This window comes from Drosophila sulfurigaster, chromosome 3 (genome assembly GCF_023558435.1).
Source record: "Drosophila sulfurigaster albostrigata strain 15112-1811.04 chromosome 3, ASM2355843v2, whole genome shotgun sequence".
Lineage (NCBI taxonomy): Eukaryota > Metazoa > Arthropoda > Insecta > Diptera > Drosophilidae > Drosophila > Drosophila sulfurigaster.
Genome location: NC_084883.1, coordinates 1,486,473 through 1,501,579, shown reverse-complemented (window position 1 = coordinate 1,501,579; position 15,107 = coordinate 1,486,473). Strand labels below are relative to the sequence as shown.

Genomic DNA, 15,107 nt, shown 5'->3' with positions numbered 1-15,107 from the left:
TTGAGAAATGAAAATCAGAAACAAACTTATAAAACCTTAATCTTACTTAATACTACAAAACTAAGAATCTCCAACAGCTATAGTTACCTGACGAACATTCAGCTATTCCTGACCTCAGCATGCAAACCTCGTTAGCCTTGTAAATAAACAATAAATGTTGGAATATATAAATATAATATTATATTTACATACCTCCATGGGCGCTGCTCCAATGCCCCTCAAAAATGTTGAAAGAAACAACAAGACAATGAGGAAATCCATTTTCCTTAGAGAAAATAGCGTATACATATTTGCTTCTTGTTTAGTATATATCCAAAGTTCGAATTTTTAATATACCACACGGACGATGGCTATAGACAGTCCTCAGTCCAAAGTAGGAGAAGAACTGCGGAAATTCTTCGGACTCCTGTGCATTTTATACAATTTTAAGATTGGACTAGAGAATATAGGGTGCTTCCCGCAGTTTGTATATTGGCAATTGTGGTTGGGAGTCCCAACCACTGTGCTCAACACCCCGTTTGTCTTTATGCTCTTAATGCGACACTTGCACCATATTTCAAATAATTTGTGGTAAATACTCCAACAAACAGAAATGAGAGTGGTCTGGCTTTGCCTCAAGATTTAAGCAAACATACGTGCATTACGAACATATGTTCAATTTTATAACATTTACAGCGGCCTTTTTGATTAAAGTTAGTGCTGGGTGAGCTATTAATAGATTTGTTTATGTACGTTACAATTATACTAATAGTAAGGCCTTTCTTATTAACCTTGACATTAGTTAAATCTGCTTGCAAATGTGGAAAATCAAAATTAGATTGTGAATAGTGTGCAGAATTTAAACTACATTTTTTCTCTACATATATGGTATAAAGGGGCCAAGATACATATAGTAACGATATTTAACAAGTAAGAAAGCTACAATCGAGTGTACTCGACTGTGAGATACTCGCTACCCATTTTGAATAAAATAAATATATTTTGCGATATTTTTCTCAAAATATACCGAATATACTGCAAAAATACTAAAAATATACCAAATAGTATATTTGGTATATTGATATAGTACCACATTCAAAATATACCATAGACGGCACAATATACCAGATTGTCATCTAAAGCAACTAAGACCCCTAGTAAGTAGGCGTGTTTGGTCATACAAAAGTATTTCTTTAATAACTTCGACAATTCGACATCTGATCGCAACCAAATTTTCAGGAATCATAACTACTATAGTTATTATTATATATACCACAATTCGCAACTCTAGCTTTAAAATTACGCTTGTTATTCGATTTTTTTGATTTGCGGGGGCGGAAGTGGGCGTGACAAAAATTGGAAACAAACTTGATCTGCGTGCAAACATAACAAATGCTGTCGAAAAAAAATTATAGCTCTATCTCGTATAGTCTCTGAGATCCAGTGTTTCATACGGACAGACGGACAGACACACAGACGGACAGACGGACATGGCTATATCGTCTCGGCTGTTGACGCTGATCAAGAATATATATACTTTATAGGGCCTCCTTCTACCTGTTACATACATTTCCTGCCGGCACAAAGTTATAATACCCTTCTACCCTATGGGTAGCGGGTATAAAAATTGAAACATTTTGTCTATAGAGAAATACCAAACCATATGGTAATTTATGTATTTACTTCCTCTTTTCAGGTAAAAGTGGTATCTTTCAGTTGTATTATAAAGTATTATATAATCGTATATGACAATGCTGTATATCGTTTGAAAGGTATTGGCATCACCTTTAAAATGACATACATTGTTTACATGAGCTTCCACGTTAAAAAATTACAATCGATTGAAATGAAGTTCACAAACGCAGAAATTCGGGCAATTTTGAAATTTTATTTCGCACAGGGAAAAACTGCTGCGTGGAATCTCGCAGACAGATTATTGCTGTCTTAGGAGATAAACTTTGGATTCAAACCGCCGAACAGTGGTTGAGGCGATTCCGAAGTGGCAATTTTGATACCGAAACAACCAAGCCTTCCGGACGACCAGTGACCGTTGATACGGATAAAATCATGGAATCAGTGGATCGAGATCGTCATGTGACTATTAGAACCATCGCAGAGGAGCTGCAACTAAGCACGGAAACCGTACATAGGCATTTAAAGTCAAAAAATTTAACAAAAAAACTCGGTGTATGGGTGCCTCATGAGTTATCCCAATAATATTAAAAATTGATAATAAAAAAAATAAAAAGTAATCACAACCTTTTGCAAATATTAACTTATTCTTACTGGTCGTTAACATATATGAATATATAGAGTGGAGGCTATTGCTCCGCCCAAAGAGATGTCCTTTGCTTAGGTGCCCTGAGTTCCGGAAATTTTAAAATTATTTCATAATACGATACTTCCATTTTTTATTTTGCTTTGAAGAATAACATAAGGATTCTTTAATGACCTTAAGATATATATAAGATATATTTCAGTACCAGGTTACCAGGTCAAGCGTGTGGCGTGATCCGTCTTCCGTTTGGACATCTTAATGTAGCCCAAAAACTGTAGTTCGGCCACGGCGCGAGTGAAGCGTGCTCTGTTTGCAGACAAAAAGTAATGAATATGCGATTCAACATTACAAATATATATAGCAATACTCACTGAACTTGCGGATCAAGCTGTTCCTGGTTAGATTCCTGCTCATCACGTTCATCACCGGCACGCAACACGGAGCGGAATGCCTGCATCCAGTCAAAGAGATTAATCATGCGACCGCACTCTAAATGCAATTTATAGACTACTGAGAGATCTGGCATGGTGCTAACCAGCTGCGATTGATCCTGCAGTTCACAGCACTTGCATTGCATATAAAAATGCGGATTGTTGAGCGCCGTGTGGAGAGCAGCGCGTGGAGCGCCAATAATATTGCGGCGCACCGTCGCGATGTCGCTGAAAACGTAGAGCTCATGCAATGGCGGTGCATTCTGCAGGGGACGCAAGTGGGCAAGCACCAAGTGCGTCTCGATATGATCGAGCACCTTGTGCAAGGCGCGTGAGTACTCTGAGAGTGACTGTTGCTTATCATGTTTACTGCGCTGCAGCAGCTGCTCCTTTAACTGTTGCCGTGAGGCGACTTGCGTGAGATCAGCCAAGGGGCGGGCATCTGTCGATGAGCATGTGGATTCAATGGTAACTGCATGCGTTTCCATGGTAGCCAATTCGACATCGTTTAGCAATTTCTTGAGTGTCTGCAGCTCAGTGCGCATCTCAGCGGCACAAGCGTCACCCAGCTCCAAGGGAACGATCTGTTCGCTGAGAAACTGATTTGTGCATGCAATAGCTCTGGACACCTTGGCAATAAACTCATCCTTGGACATGAAGCTTAGCATTTGCCAGCATTCCTTATACTCAGCCTGCTGCGCAATCGGTTTATTCAAGCAGTTCACGTAGAGTTCGCGACGTAGTTTGCCCAGCGGACAACGAGGCAGATCGCCGACCAGCTCTGTGAAGAATTCGAGACTCGAGCGAAAGAGCATAAAGTGGAACAGACAGTCTCGCAATAGCTGAGGCAACTTCTTCTTCAGATAATCATCGTCGGTGAGCACGGCAATAATGCGTTTGCAATCATTGATCTGCTCCACATAAGGACGAAATGATGGCAGGCGTCGAATGGTCTCCACGTCGTCGTGCGTCAACTGTTGGATGCGACCCAGCGCTTTGGTATAACTGGTGCACAGTGCAAAGGCATTGCCCGCAAAGTAGTGTTCCATAAGACAGTACTTAAAGCCTTGAATGAAACCTTGTATGGAGAAGTCGTAGTACAGAAAGATATGCGTTAGGAACTTAAAGGCCTTGCCCGACAAATGGAATGCATATTTGGGTGAGAGCAGCACCTTGTCCAACAGCTGAGAGATTCTCAAATGAATAAGTGGAACTATAAAATTAAGGAATACCAATGCTTACCTCATTGAGGCCCGTGGGCGCTGGCTGAGTCTGGAAGACACGCAACTTGATCTTGCTGCTCACGTGATAGGGCAAAGTGCTATGCACCGCTGTCATGGCTGTGGCAACGCCAAGCACGAGGACAAACGGCAGGCGATCGCACTGTGCACTGAGAATAAGAATGAAATCCTGCAGTACGCTAGCACTGAAGCACTCAAAGTCGGGCAAAATCACCAAGAGCACTTGACGCTTGACCCCTTCACCACGATAGTTGTTGTCGTACCACAAATGCAGCTGCTTCATGGTGCATTGACTGCGACGCAAACGTTTGCGATCGCGATCATCTTCCGTTTCTTCATCCTCGTTTCCGTCATCCGCGGATGGCTGTGCCTCCATCAAATTATACACCATTGACTCCACAGCCGCCTTCAGCGTTGCACAATCTCTAGATTGAAGCACAGCAACTCTTGCTGCTTGCTTGGCATTCAAGTGCTGCGTCAATGATTCGAATTGTTTGAGATGATCGGGTTGATTGATCCCCGTGAGAAGTGCTGCTGTTGGCAGAATATCCTCCTGCCTGCTGCCCTCTCCAGCCCCTGTGACAAACTCCTCTAGCTCTTCCAGGGTGCGAGAATTGCTCTCCGACTGTAGCTCGACGATGTGGTTATGCATCTGATGCCAGCATTCCGTATAGGCAGCATACAGAGGCTGCGACGTGAGCTCCTTACCCAGGAGACTGCTGGTTACCTCAGACCCGGCTTGGACAGATCTCTTACGCTTGGTTGGCGTTTTTTTATTGGGATTGGCACGAGTAGCGCCATTTTTGTACACAAAGCAGCCTTTAGAGACGGATATGGTGGGATCCATGACTTTTGCTTGACTAAGCACTGGGAGTATTTTTTGTGGCTTTGCCGATTGCTTATTTTTTTGTTTATGTCAGCTTTGTGCCAATTTAGGTTTATTCACAGTACCAAATGCAACAACAATGCATAATAGCAAAATAAAAACAGCTGCTGCGCGCCAAATTCAATGCACGTGAAGTTGGCTGCGTAAAAAGTGCTGCCCATATAATTTTTTTTGTTTTTTTTATACTTTATTTTAACCGCGCGTATTCAAAACTGCACATTTACAAATTTTATAATGACAAATCATTGCTCGGTTGGAGGGGTGACTGCTACCATTTTAACTGCTAGTGTTGATTCCTTTAAATGCTTGTCCACTACAAGAACACTTGTTTTATTTCTGTGCTCGTCGCAGTCATCTGACCACTTTGGCGCAAGCTGAAATGTGAATATGTACAAGAGAAGAAAATCGTAAAACAGTATTAAAGCTGCTAAAAGATAATCGTGGTCCCGAATTTCAGCAAATCGTCCCCCATTTATAATTTGTGCATGATACATAACAAACTGAGGAAGAATAGGAGAATTATGTTAAATACAAAACATTTACTTGAAAGCTTACCAATAAAATGCTCAATACAATAAAGCCACGGTAGACGAAAAATGAATATGGCACATTTGCGACAATGTAGAGCATGAGGAAGTACATAGCACCGATAAGGGAAACAATTCCCACAATAACAAGAACCACAATGTCAAGGGTCAAGTCATGCTAGAGGGAAAGCAATTATGACAAATTATAGTTGCTTGTGATTAGGGTTTACCGGTATAAAGGATCCAAATAGTATAAAAATGCCTAGCACAATGACCCATATTATGAAGCTTATTAAGAAATGATATTGATAGTGGCGCACGATTAACGATGTAACTCCCAAAACAACGCACTCAAACTAGTTATATAAATGAATATACATATTTAGTTTCAAATAACAAAAGAATCTTACAATTAAAAAGGTTATTATCCAATTCACTGGTGTAGTGAAACGCAGATCTTCAAAGAAAATGAAGAGGAGGATAAGCAATAAGCTAAGCACAAAGAATACTATGCCAAACCAATAATTTTTTGTAAAGTACTTGTTGGTTTCATCACTGTGGTAAACATATGTAAGGATATAATTATTACTTTTAAATCTAATTACTTACATTAAATGAAAGAAATACCATTGCAGACATGCAAAAATCAAAAATACTGCTGTTAGCGTATATGCAACACATGCAAACTTTTGTCGCTCCAGTCTATAGTAATATGGCTGCCCTCCGTCTCCCATTGCAAATCTTTAAATATTTTGTGTTTGAAATTTTATTGTGTATTTATTTAGAATGATAACTGTAACAATGTTTTTGTGTATTTCAAAATTCAGATGCGCTACAAGTGTGACCCATAAGTATAATACAGCGCTGCTTTCGATTGAATATTTAGCATTACCGGCTATGACAACACTGGTCAGATTTCGCGCATTTATACAATGCCTTTATTACCACTCATCTGTTTGGTTTAATAACAAGAAGTATGTGTGACGAACTAGATATTTACGATGATCTGGATGACTTCCAGAAAGTTGAAGATGAGGTAAGTCTGCTGACATAATATACATAACTGTATCTAATTATTATTATGTTTATTCATAGAAATCTAAAGAGCTACAGGCCTGGGAAACGAAATATGCAAACGCGCAAGTTGAGATTAGTAATTATCAAATGCAAAACAAAGCACTGGAAAAGAAAATCAGGACTATGGAGGTAAATTTCCAAAATTTGCTCGATACCGCGAAGGCGGAAATTAAGCGTAAAGACACAATGATCACTCAGCTGCGGAAAGAGTAAGTTGCTATGATAATTAATGAATAACCAGACAAAGAAATCTAAACATGGTTCATTGCAGAAAAGATGATATCTGCTTCAGACGCAAGTGGCCTAACAAATCTGAGCCAGCTGAGAGTAATCAGAAGACAGAACACAAGCGTATCTTAAAGCAGGAGGAATCGGCTAAAGCTATGTCCGATGTGGCAGTCAAAAGTGAGAAGCGAGAAAAAGTTACAAAAGATGAGAAGGTAACACCGGCTAAACTACAGGATAAACTTAAATCGCAGAAAGCGGACTGTGATAAGAAGGACAATAGACATAGCAAGCAACCAAGCTCGAATAAGTCATCACATCATCGTTCTGTTGACACTTGTCGAAATCGTGATCGAAGTAGACGCCGCACTCGGAGCCGAAGTCGAAGTCGGAGCCGTCACCGTGATTGGAACCGGAGAGAAGCTCGGGAGGAAAAAAGCAGCACTGGCAGCAGCAGGACAAGAAGTACCAAGGACTCATGCAAGCGTCGTCGTAGTAATAGTCGCAGTCGCTCGCGTTCAGGTTCCAGTCAACACTCTCACAATAACAAAAACAGGAAGAACAGGTGAGTATGATTATGCAGTTGAATAAACTCCTCGGTTGTATTTTCTGTCAATAAAATTATATTAATTAGTTGCAGTGATAGTGTCAGTTCACGGGAACGGGAATCAAATCTAGAAAATCGGAATAAAGCAAAGCTTTCGGAGATGCATTCTGGCAAAACAACAAAACAGGTTAACCCCACAGAAGGAACATTAAAGGAACACACAGCTAAAGTGAACAAAAAGAATAAGGAAGAACGATGCGCACCTACTGACCAGCTTACTTTGCAAAATCCATCAGCTGAAGATTCAAAACAAATAGTCCAAAGACGGAAAACGATTGATCACTCTTCAAATATAATTGATAGCTTTCCGGAAATAAATTTAAAAGCCGAGAATAATCAAGTGAATCAAGATGCTGAGAGGGATAGCTTTGAGGGTAAACCTATTGATAAGAGTGAAGATGCGTCATCACGAGGAGCACCAGGAGAAAATGAGTCGAAAGATCCTTCTGCATCTCTTACACATGCATCGCTAATGATTCCAGGTCTGGATTTAGTGAATTGTGAAGAGCACAACATGGAATCAATACGATGCCCAAAAGATGCACTTAAAATTAAAATATGTGAGTCAACTGTTAAAAATTCAGATCGAACTGCAGAAGAAGTACTGTCGAAAGATGCTCGAAATGACCAAGAAGCGACTGAATTAACAAATGCTGGGATAGAAATTCCTAATAAATCAGCGCCCACAAAAATTGAATCTGAAGTACCTAAGTCTGAAATAGAAGAGTGCAAAGATGCAAAAATTACTGATGAAACGCCTAGCGAATTAATAAAAGAAGATAAGTTTCGCGATAATGTGGACCAGAGTCTCTTGCCGGAAGAGTCCGATAGAAAAGATGAACAAGTTGAGGTTTTCGATAAAGATATAGGGTCTGAGGACTTACCCATATTGAACGATGATAAACCTCAACCTGTTGAATGTCCTCTCGCATTGGATACAATGGTAAATGATAGCATTCGAACATCTGAACGTAAAAACAGCAGTAAAGACTTAGAGGACATGAATCTTTGCACCCCTCTAAGGAACGTTTCACCAATAATTGAGCATTCCAGAGAAGATGATATAGCAACGCCTGAGCGCCATGTTAGCGCCATGCCCGCAAACTCAGATAATGAAGCACTTTTAAGCGATGTCGAACTACATCACAGTACACAACCTAGAGAAGTAGCAAATGTGATTTCGATTGTAGAGCCACCTACAGAGAATAATATCTTAACGCAACAGGGAGAAACGCGTTCAGCTACAGGTATTCAAATAATTGAAGATATTCGCTTACCTGTTATGATGGATATTGAACACATTGCTCTGAGGGTAGATGGATTAAACGAAGACAGTCAGGATAAAAATGAGAGCGAATATGCCACAGAGAATGCGAATGTGGAACATAATAAGCAGCAATTTGTTGAAAAAGCAAGAAAAGTCGAAGATTCGAATGTGAAGATTATCGTAGATAAGAAAATTGAACTCGAGCTGGTGGTTACTACGAGTTTGTTGCCAAAACCAGCGATTGTCGCGTCGACTGTTATGTATGCTCAGCCGGATTCAACCAAAGTTGATCACAATGAAGACGATCAGAACGAAGAAGCGGCGATTAAGAGTGCATCATTACCAGAAGATACAAGCGAAAAGTCTTTTGACATAGATTATCCAAATACAAGTCTAGAGGCGGAGAACATTGAGGTAGCATTGAAGCACTTACACCATCAGTCTCATACAAGTGTCGAAGAACAGCCCGATGAAGCAACAGTTACCTCCACCTCCATGAAGACTCCCAAGCAGGATCTACTGAAGATCCTAACACAATCTCCCGTACAACAACCTGCTGCTGCATCTGGCAATGCCGTCAGCCATTATCCCAAAAAACTGAAAAACAAAATGAAGAAGACAGGCGTACGCACCGCTAGCGAGAGGACAACTCCAATCAAATCTAAAGCAAGTTCCATAACACCTGAAAAGGGCGATACGACTCCACTGAAAAAACGTAAAATTAATTTAGACCATAAAGATGATGAAATTGTGCCCCAGACTCCATCAGAGACAGCAATAGCTGCGTCTCCCCCGGCTGTGAACGTTACTATCGAGGAAACTTTGAATGCAAGTGGCCTGGAACAGGATAAGAGCTGCGGCAGCGATTCATCCATTGTGACAAAGCGCTGTTCTCTCGGTCATAGCGACTATCAATTCGAGCGAATTAACGACGAAGTTGTTCTGCGAGTCACGCGACGTGGACGGCGACGACGTGTCGCTCCATCAGTTGGTAATGAGAGGTACTAGTTAGTACTACAATGGCAATAGACTTGCGCATGAATATTTATTTATATCGTAATTAGGGTAAATAAGCAGAATTGAATCAAAAAATGTATATATGCAGATTTTAGTATATTAAAAATGGGATGTCAAACATATTATTATTATTATTGTATTTATTGCCTTTAGAATTTTGAGTTCTGCACACTAAAAATATATCAATCATACAGATTTTTCGTTATTTATGACAGACTTAAATTTGTTGATAATAAGAGTATGCACAGATCCAAAAGTAAATTCCCAGAACTATGCAAGGAAAGAGATATGTTATATGTACTATTAAAGAAAATTAAACATTTATACTTATTATGATGATACTGATTATATATGATAAGACTTCTTTATATCCCAAAATAGCGATAATTATAATAGTGATAATCGCCACTAGGATTACAAGAGCCGCCATTATCAAATAACAAAGCACCAATGGCTTTTTAGGCTGTAACATCGAAGATTTTAGTTAACTTTTTATTCAATGTTTGATAAAGCAAAGTTATTTGAGAGCTTACCACAAAGGCTGCAACAATTAAAAGTATGCACGAAATAAAAAAGAGTATGAAAACAGCGAACTGAACAAACGCAAATGCCTCATATCCATCTGGGAATAAGGAAAAATAATAATAGAAATTATTATAGACCGCGATTAAGAACTTACGTGGCATAAAGAAGCCACCCACAAGAGTTAAAATAATTTGAATAATGCCAATAGCTAGCATTCCCCATTTTAGTTCAAGAAAGCAAAAAAACTTCTCCACGGTAATCATTTTTAAAGATTATTTCTTTTGAAGTGTTTATTTGAGTTGTTTTGTAATGTTTTCTTACTGTTATAATAATAACTTTTATTGTACGAATCATATATTGTTAGCACAATACTAAGATTTCTAGATTGTTTGTTAGGTCAATGCAGGCTAGATGATGTGAAAACTTTTCAGAATGTAAATTGTAAAGTCTTGATCAGAATGTTTTCACAGGAAGTAACATATATAAAATTCTCTGGTGTGATGTACAACATATTTATTTTTGTTACGAAAAACTTCTATCCACTTTTATTTCATTTAAAAGATTTAAAAGATTCATTTAAAAGATTTCATTTAAAAGATTGCATTTTAAAAATAGATTTATATATTCCTGTCAAGTTGCCTGTGTGTTATTGCCTCTTTGCGAGCTTGATGCTGATTCTGCCTCCAGTGATGACTCTATACCGAGAGCTTTGTACCAAGAGTATGCGCAGAACCAAAAATAAAGGCTGACTGCTGTGAGTTAAGAGATAAAGATTAAATAAATCAAAAACCAAAAAGTACATAAGCTCACTCAGAATTAAATATTCTAAGATGCATAGAGTAGGACGATATGAGTGCGTTACGTTCATCCATATAAAAATAGCAGAGCTATAAGTGAGTCGAATAATGATCGTAACCAAATACAATAGGACTAATATTCTTTTGTTCTGTAGTTGGAAAGAATGTAAGTAAGATTGAAGTAAACTTTTGGGACTACAAACCAGAAAAACCGAAATGATTAGCAGGCTGCAGCCCGTAATATGGGAACTATAAGCTGAAAGCATACAATAATACCAAGCTTCGTTGTCTAGTTCTGTGAATGATGATCATCTTTTATTTTGGCATTTTCAAATTTTAAAGTTCTTTAGGAAAAAATTTATTACTTTCTGTGTCGTAAAGTCCTACTACACATATTACAATATTGATCACAGCGATTAATAGTATAGTTTAGAATTTTGAGTGTTGCACTGTGTGGAACACATATCAAAAGTAAAAATATATCACTAATACCGATTTTTCGTTGATTATGGAAGACTTAAATTTGTTGATAATAAGAGTAAGCACAGATCCAAAAGTAAATTCCAATAACTATGCAAGGAAAGAGATATGTTATATGTACTATTAAAGAAATTTAAACATTTGTACTTATGACGATGACACTGAATACATATGATAAGACATAATGGTGTCCCAAGCACACCATAATTATAATACAGATAATCACCACTAGGATTAAAAGAGCCGCCATTATCAAATAACAAAGCACCAATGGCTTTTTTGGCTGTAACATCGAAGATTTTAGTTACATTTTAATTCAATGTTTGATAAAAAAAAAGTTATTTGAGAGCTTACCACAAAGGCTGCAACAATTAAAAGTATGCACGAAATAAAAAAGAGTATGTAAACAGCGAACTGAATAAACCCAAATATCTGATGTCCAGCTAGGAATAAGAAAAAATATTAATAGAAATTATTATAGACCGCGATTAAGAACTTACATTGAATAAAGAAGCTACCCACAACAGTTAAAATAATTTGAATAATGCCAATAGCTAGCATTCCCCATTTTAGTTCAAGAAAGCAAAAAAACTTCTCCACGGTAATCATTTTTAAAGATTATTTCTTTTGAAGTGTTTATTTGAGTTGTTTTGTAATGTTTTCTTACTGTTATAATAATAACTTTTATTGTACGAATCATATATTGTTAGCACAATACTAAGATTTCTAGATTGTTTGTTAGGTCAATGCAGGCTAGATGATGTGAAAAGTTTTCAAAATGTAAATTGTAAAGCCTTGATCAGAATGTTTTCACAGGAAGTAGCATATATGAAATTCTGTGGTGTGATGTACAATATATTTATTTTTGCCACGAAAAACTTCTATCCACTTTTATTTCATTTAAAAGATTGAATTTATACAGTTATTAAAAATAGATTTATATATTCTTGTCAAGTTGCCTGTGTGTTATTGCCTCTTTGCGAGCTTGATGCTGATTCTGCCTCCAGTGATGACTCTATACCGAGAGCTTTGTACCAAGAGTATGCGCAGAACCAAAAATAAAGGCTGACTGCTGTGAGTTAAGAGATAAAGATTAAATAAATTAAAAACCAAAAAATACATAAGCTCACTCAGAATTAAATATTCTAAGATGCATAGAGTAGGACGATATGAGTGCGTTACGTTCATCCATATAAAAATAGCAGAGCTATAAGTGAGTCGAATAATAATCGTAACCAAATACAATAGGACTAATATTCTTTTGTTCTGTAGTTGGAAAGAATGTAAGTAAGATTGAAGTAAACTTTTGGGACTACAAACCAGAAAAACCGAAATGATTAGCAGGCTGCAGCCCGTAATATGGGAACTATAAGATGAAAGCATACAATAATACCAAGCTTCGTTGTCTAGTTCTGTGAATGATGATCATCTTTTATTTTGGCATTTTCAAATTTTAAAGTTCTTTAGGAAAAAATTAATTACTTTCTGTGTCGTAGAGTCCTACTACACATATTACAATATCGATCACAGCGATTAATAGTATACCCCATTTTAGATTAAAATAACTCAAAAGTTTTCTTAATAGAATCATAATCTGTTTTTTTTTTTTTTCTTTAAAAATTTATTTAAAAACTTTGAATTTGTAAAACGGATATGATTTTATCAATGAAGCATGCTGAAATTATGAATTTTTACGATTCAGAATGTTTTAGGTTGTAAACTTTCGAAATTCTGTTAATTAGGAAAATCTGTCAAGTTTTGTTTTTCAATAATTTATTTGTAATAAGCAACAAGTAAAATAAATAATTAAAAGCTAACGAAGATTTGTATCGCCACTAAGCAATGCATGCAATTAACATATTTGTCCTTAGGTCAGATAATAAACAAATTTGTCTCGCATAGAACTGTGGTCATAAGTAACTAACTATTCCTAATCATCGATCATTTGGATTTTAGGCCTCCTTTGTCTTCTCATCGCCTAGCAGAAGGCGTCGCACAACAGGCAGCTTGAAGATTGGCACCGATAACAGCGCACCTAGACAGGCGCCAATCCAATAAACGATTATATGTTCCAGGTTGCTGTGGCCACGGCAGCCCCATTTAAGAGCTGTTGCTAGTACTGGATTAAAGTAGCCGCCGGAGAAGTTGAAGGCTGAAAGCATTGCATAATTAAAAGCGTAAACTTTTTGAGAGGACATAGCAGCAGTCGGAAACCACGTTCGAAACGGGCGATTACTTACCTGCCACCACGAGGCTGGTGCCAATAAAGGAATCAATGTAGCTACTAAACTTTGGCTCATGTACACTCAGCGTCTTCGAGGCCAGGCGACAGAGCATGGTGGCTATGCCCTCAATGGCAGCGCCCAAATAAGGGCTAACCTGCAAGTCGGCATTGCACTCCTCGAATGCCCTTCCTTTGTGAGTTTCAGCAAATTCCAGCCACCAGAAGACTTGAACAATGCGATATACACAGCAGCCGCCCATAAGTTCGGCCCAGGTGCGCAATGCCATCTCCTTGAAGCTGGTGCGACCCTCCAGCACATCCTCCATGTGTGTGTATGGGCAAGCGGAGGCATCGCCCCAGACCTTGCCCCACCAGATTGTCAGCAGAAACAGAAAAATGGCATAGGTGGCCACACCAAAGTTATCCGCCACTGTCCGGATGTTAACGATGATTTCAATCTATTCAGCGTCAATCCGCTTGTCGATCTGCACTTACCAATGATCAGCTCAAAGCAGCAGGCGCACAGCTCGGCAGCTGCGATGGCCTCGTTCATCAGCACCGGGACGATTCCCTCTCTGCTGAGGAGCCGCCGACTGACCCGACGAGCCACCTGGGCTGCTATGCAGCAGCCGACCATGAAGCCGGCGCTAATCCCCAACGATGTCAGCGACATTTTAGGGTATCTTTAAGAGGAAATTTTGCTACAGTTGACTTGTGTTTGAAGGATTACAGATAAATGGCTATTTTATTAAATTCGCACATACAAACACACACACATATACGGAAAAATACACTTATTTTTTGAAAACTATTTTCGAATTCGCAGCACGCCAATAATGTGCTAAAAATATTTGTAGCTTGTTCAACAAGAGAAAATAACATCAATTCGTAGCGACATTTCACCTTTTGTTTCTTTGTTTTTAATTTTCGTGTTTAATTGTTATTCAACTATTTTTGTAGAAACGGATTAAATTAAATTTAATGTAATTAATATATTGGTGTTAATGATTAACAAATTTGATTTTTTACGAATATACTACAGAGAGTTTGTTATATCACATTTTTGTTATTAGCTTTGTAGCTCGCAATAACAGTTAATATAAATATTTTTTTAATATTTTATTTCCAACATATTTGCTGTATGACATTATTTTCCCAATTTGTATTAAATACATACTATGCAAATTCGTTTTGTAATTGGCCAAAGCGACCGACACGAGACCGTAAAACAACTGTGAGCTGTCGTCGTTGTCGACACGGACTGAAGAACGCCTCAGTGGATTATTTACTCTCAACATTGTCGCTCATCGCGCCGATCTATTATTAAACTAATACCTAGCGCTCAATGCTCATTGAAATTACATACATACAAACACTCACAGTTAAGTGAGCACTGTGGTCTCAGCAGCTTAGCTACATAAGTTTGTACGTGATATATCGATCATTTATGACTATATTTTAATTTGCGTAGTTATGAATATTAAATATGTAACTGTATGTTGTGTCGGACACATTTCAGAAGTACGTTAAATCTGAAAAGTGTGAC

The 15,107-nt window shown here is 38.1% G+C and overlaps 5 protein-coding genes across 12 annotated transcripts; 1 reads left to right on the top strand and 4 right to left on the bottom strand.

The window, feature by feature from the left end:
• Positions 1-2,361: 2,361 nt before the first annotated feature.
• On the bottom strand, positions 2,362-4,925 carry LOC133839811 (origin recognition complex subunit 3). The gene is made up of 3 exons (XM_062271406.1): positions 3,931-4,925; positions 2,629-3,872; positions 2,362-2,563 (listed from the first exon to the last, which is right to left on the bottom strand). The coding sequence occupies exons 1-3, from the start codon at positions 4,774-4,776 to the stop codon at positions 2,467-2,469; spliced, it is 2,187 nt and encodes a 728-aa protein (XP_062127390.1). The 5' UTR covers positions 4,777-4,925; the 3' UTR covers positions 2,362-2,466.
• A 23-nt stretch (positions 4,926-4,948) lies between these two features.
• Positions 4,949-6,160, bottom strand: LOC133839813 (uncharacterized). Of its 2 annotated transcripts, XM_062271411.1 has the most exons (5): positions 5,952-6,160; positions 5,753-5,897; positions 5,573-5,698; positions 5,371-5,520; positions 4,973-5,315 (listed from the first exon to the last, which is right to left on the bottom strand). In XM_062271411.1, the coding sequence occupies exons 1-5, from the start codon at positions 6,074-6,076 to the stop codon at positions 5,058-5,060; spliced, it is 804 nt and encodes a 267-aa protein (XP_062127395.1). In that variant the 5' UTR covers positions 6,077-6,160; the 3' UTR covers positions 4,973-5,057. The 2 variants fall into 2 exon arrangements, with proteins under 2 accessions (XP_062127396.1, XP_062127395.1); XM_062271412.1 differs by lacking the exons at positions 5,573-5,698; positions 5,753-5,897 and having other exon boundaries at positions 4,949-5,315; positions 5,952-6,068.
• A 61-nt stretch (positions 6,161-6,221) lies between these two features.
• Positions 6,222-9,657, top strand: LOC133839810 (microtubule-associated protein futsch). 2 transcript variants are annotated; one of them, XM_062271405.1, is made up of 4 exons: positions 6,222-6,378; positions 6,438-6,628; positions 6,691-7,209; positions 7,285-9,657. In XM_062271405.1, the coding sequence occupies exons 1-4, from the start codon at positions 6,319-6,321 to the stop codon at positions 9,524-9,526; spliced, it is 3,012 nt and encodes a 1,003-aa protein (XP_062127389.1). In that variant the 5' UTR covers positions 6,222-6,318; the 3' UTR covers positions 9,527-9,657. The 2 variants fall into 2 exon arrangements, with proteins under 2 accessions (XP_062127389.1, XP_062127388.1); XM_062271404.1 differs by having other exon boundaries at positions 7,279-9,657.
• LOC133839816 (uncharacterized) lies at positions 9,611-10,444 on the bottom strand. The gene is made up of 4 exons (XM_062271421.1): positions 10,215-10,444; positions 10,069-10,157; positions 9,863-9,998; positions 9,611-9,805 (listed from the first exon to the last, which is right to left on the bottom strand). Exons 1-4 carry the CDS (start codon positions 10,321-10,323, stop codon positions 9,753-9,755), a joined length of 387 nt encoding a protein of 128 aa, XP_062127405.1. The 5' UTR covers positions 10,324-10,444; the 3' UTR covers positions 9,611-9,752.
• A 616-nt stretch (positions 10,445-11,060) lies between these two features.
• On the bottom strand, positions 11,061-14,878 carry LOC133839814 (aquaporin-11). Of its 6 annotated transcripts, none has more exons than XM_062271418.1 (10): positions 14,739-14,878; positions 14,057-14,244; positions 13,578-13,991; positions 12,658-13,489; positions 12,468-12,603; positions 11,838-12,409; positions 11,692-11,780; positions 11,485-11,620; positions 11,223-11,427; positions 11,061-11,152 (listed from the first exon to the last, which is right to left on the bottom strand). In XM_062271418.1, the coding sequence occupies exons 2-4, from the start codon at positions 14,232-14,234 to the stop codon at positions 13,290-13,292; spliced, it is 792 nt and encodes a 263-aa protein (XP_062127402.1). In that variant the 5' UTR covers positions 14,235-14,244; positions 14,739-14,878; the 3' UTR covers positions 11,061-11,152; positions 11,223-11,427; positions 11,485-11,620; positions 11,692-11,780; positions 11,838-12,409; positions 12,468-12,603; positions 12,658-13,289. The 6 variants fall into 6 exon arrangements, with proteins under 6 accessions (XP_062127402.1, XP_062127399.1, XP_062127401.1 ...); XM_062271415.1 differs by having other exon boundaries at positions 11,061-11,427; positions 12,658-12,749; positions 12,820-13,489; XM_062271417.1 differs by having other exon boundaries at positions 11,061-11,427; positions 12,658-12,798; positions 12,854-13,489.
• Positions 14,879-15,107: the final 229 nt, after the last annotated feature.

Bases quoted from the DNA above. Each gene is read 5' to 3' on its own strand.
- LOC133839811 (XM_062271406.1), bottom strand. From the start codon at position 4,776: ATGGATCCCACCATATCCGTCTCTAAAGGCTGCTTTGTGTACAAAAAT. The intron at 3,873-3,930 runs GTAAGCATTGGT...AGAATCTCTCAG, and splicing joins CGCCCACGGGCCTCAATGAG to CTGTTGGACAAGGTGCTGCT. The intron at 2,564-2,628 runs GTGAGTATTGCT...GTCTGCAAACAG, and splicing joins CAGCTTGATCCGCAAGTTCA to AGCACGCTTCACTCGCGCCG.
- LOC133839813 (XM_062271411.1), bottom strand. From the start codon at position 6,076: ATGGGAGACGGAGGGCAGCCATATTACTATAGACTGGAGCGACAAAAG. The intron at 5,898-5,951 runs GTAAGTAATTAG...TGTTTACCACAG, and splicing joins TGGTATTTCTTTCATTTAAT to TGATGAAACCAACAAGTACT. The intron at 5,699-5,752 runs GTAAGATTCTTT...TTATATAACTAG, and splicing joins GGATAATAACCTTTTTAATT to TTTGAGTGCGTTGTTTTGGG.
- LOC133839810 (XM_062271404.1), top strand. From the start codon at position 6,319: ATGTGTGACGAACTAGATATTTACGATGATCTGGATGACTTCCAGAAA. The intron at 6,379-6,437 runs GTAAGTCTGCTG...GTTTATTCATAG, and splicing joins TCCAGAAAGTTGAAGATGAG to AAATCTAAAGAGCTACAGGC. The intron at 7,210-7,278 runs GTGAGTATGATT...TATATTAATTAG, and splicing joins AACAAAAACAGGAAGAACAG to TTGCAGTGATAGTGTCAGTT.
- LOC133839816 (XM_062271421.1), bottom strand. From the start codon at position 10,323: ATGATTACCGTGGAGAAGTTTTTTTGCTTTCTTGAACTAAAATGGGGA. The intron at 10,158-10,214 runs GTAAGTTCTTAA...CCTTATTCCCAG, and splicing joins GGGTGGCTTCTTTATGCCAC to ATGGATATGAGGCATTTGCG. The intron at 9,999-10,068 runs GTAAGCTCTCAA...TCGATGTTACAG, and splicing joins TAATTGTTGCAGCCTTTGTG to CCTAAAAAGCCATTGGTGCT.
- LOC133839814 (XM_062271413.1), bottom strand. From the start codon at position 14,234: ATGTCGCTGACATCGTTGGGGATTAGCGCCGGCTTCATGGTCGGCTGC. The intron at 13,992-14,056 runs GTAAGTGCAGAT...ACATCCGGACAG, and splicing joins CTGCTTTGAGCTGATCATTG to TGGCGGATAACTTTGGTGTG. The intron at 13,490-13,577 runs GTAAGTAATCGC...CAATGCTTTCAG, and splicing joins CACCAGCCTCGTGGTGGCAG to CCTTCAACTTCTCCGGCGGC.